Source organism: Cystoisospora suis (genome assembly GCF_002600585.1).
Source record: "Cystoisospora suis strain Wien I chromosome Unknown contig_4134, whole genome shotgun sequence".
In the NCBI taxonomy this organism is placed as follows: Eukaryota; Apicomplexa; class Conoidasida; order Eucoccidiorida; family Sarcocystidae; genus Cystoisospora; species Cystoisospora suis.
In genome coordinates, this window is record NW_027156926.1 from 2,438 (window position 1) to 2,780 (window position 343).

At 49.3% G+C, this 343-nt stretch overlaps 1 protein-coding gene across 1 annotated transcript; it reads left to right on the forward strand.

Annotated features, from left to right (window-relative positions):
- Positions 1-44: 44 nt before the first annotated feature.
- On the forward strand, positions 45-314 carry CSUI_007706 (reverse transcriptase; the record flags this gene model as incomplete). Its single annotated transcript, XM_068067850.1, has 1 exon — positions 45-314. A coding segment is annotated over one exon (270 nt), but the record flags the coding sequence as incomplete, so codon positions are not given.
- Between the last annotated feature and the right edge of the window lie 29 nt (positions 315-343).

The window sequence follows — 343 nt, forward strand, 5'->3', positions numbered from 1 at the left end:
TGCTGGAGCAGGAAGGGTATCTGATCGCCTTCGAGTCTAAAAAGATGGGAACCAGAGATAGGTTTCTTCTGGCGTATGAAAGCGAACTCTTAGCAATAGTATACGCGCTCACCAAATGGAAATCGTTCATCGGGGGCAAGCCAGTGACGGTGGAAACGGATCATGCAACTCTGAGTCGGATGCTGACACAAAAGCACGTGACAAGCAGATTGGGCTACTGGTTGGATAAGTTGGCGGACTTCAACATAAAAATCGTGTACAAACCCGGCAAACAAAATGTAGTGGCAGACGCCATCAGCCGACGACCGGACCTAATCGGAAGAATAAGAGAGGAGAGAGGACG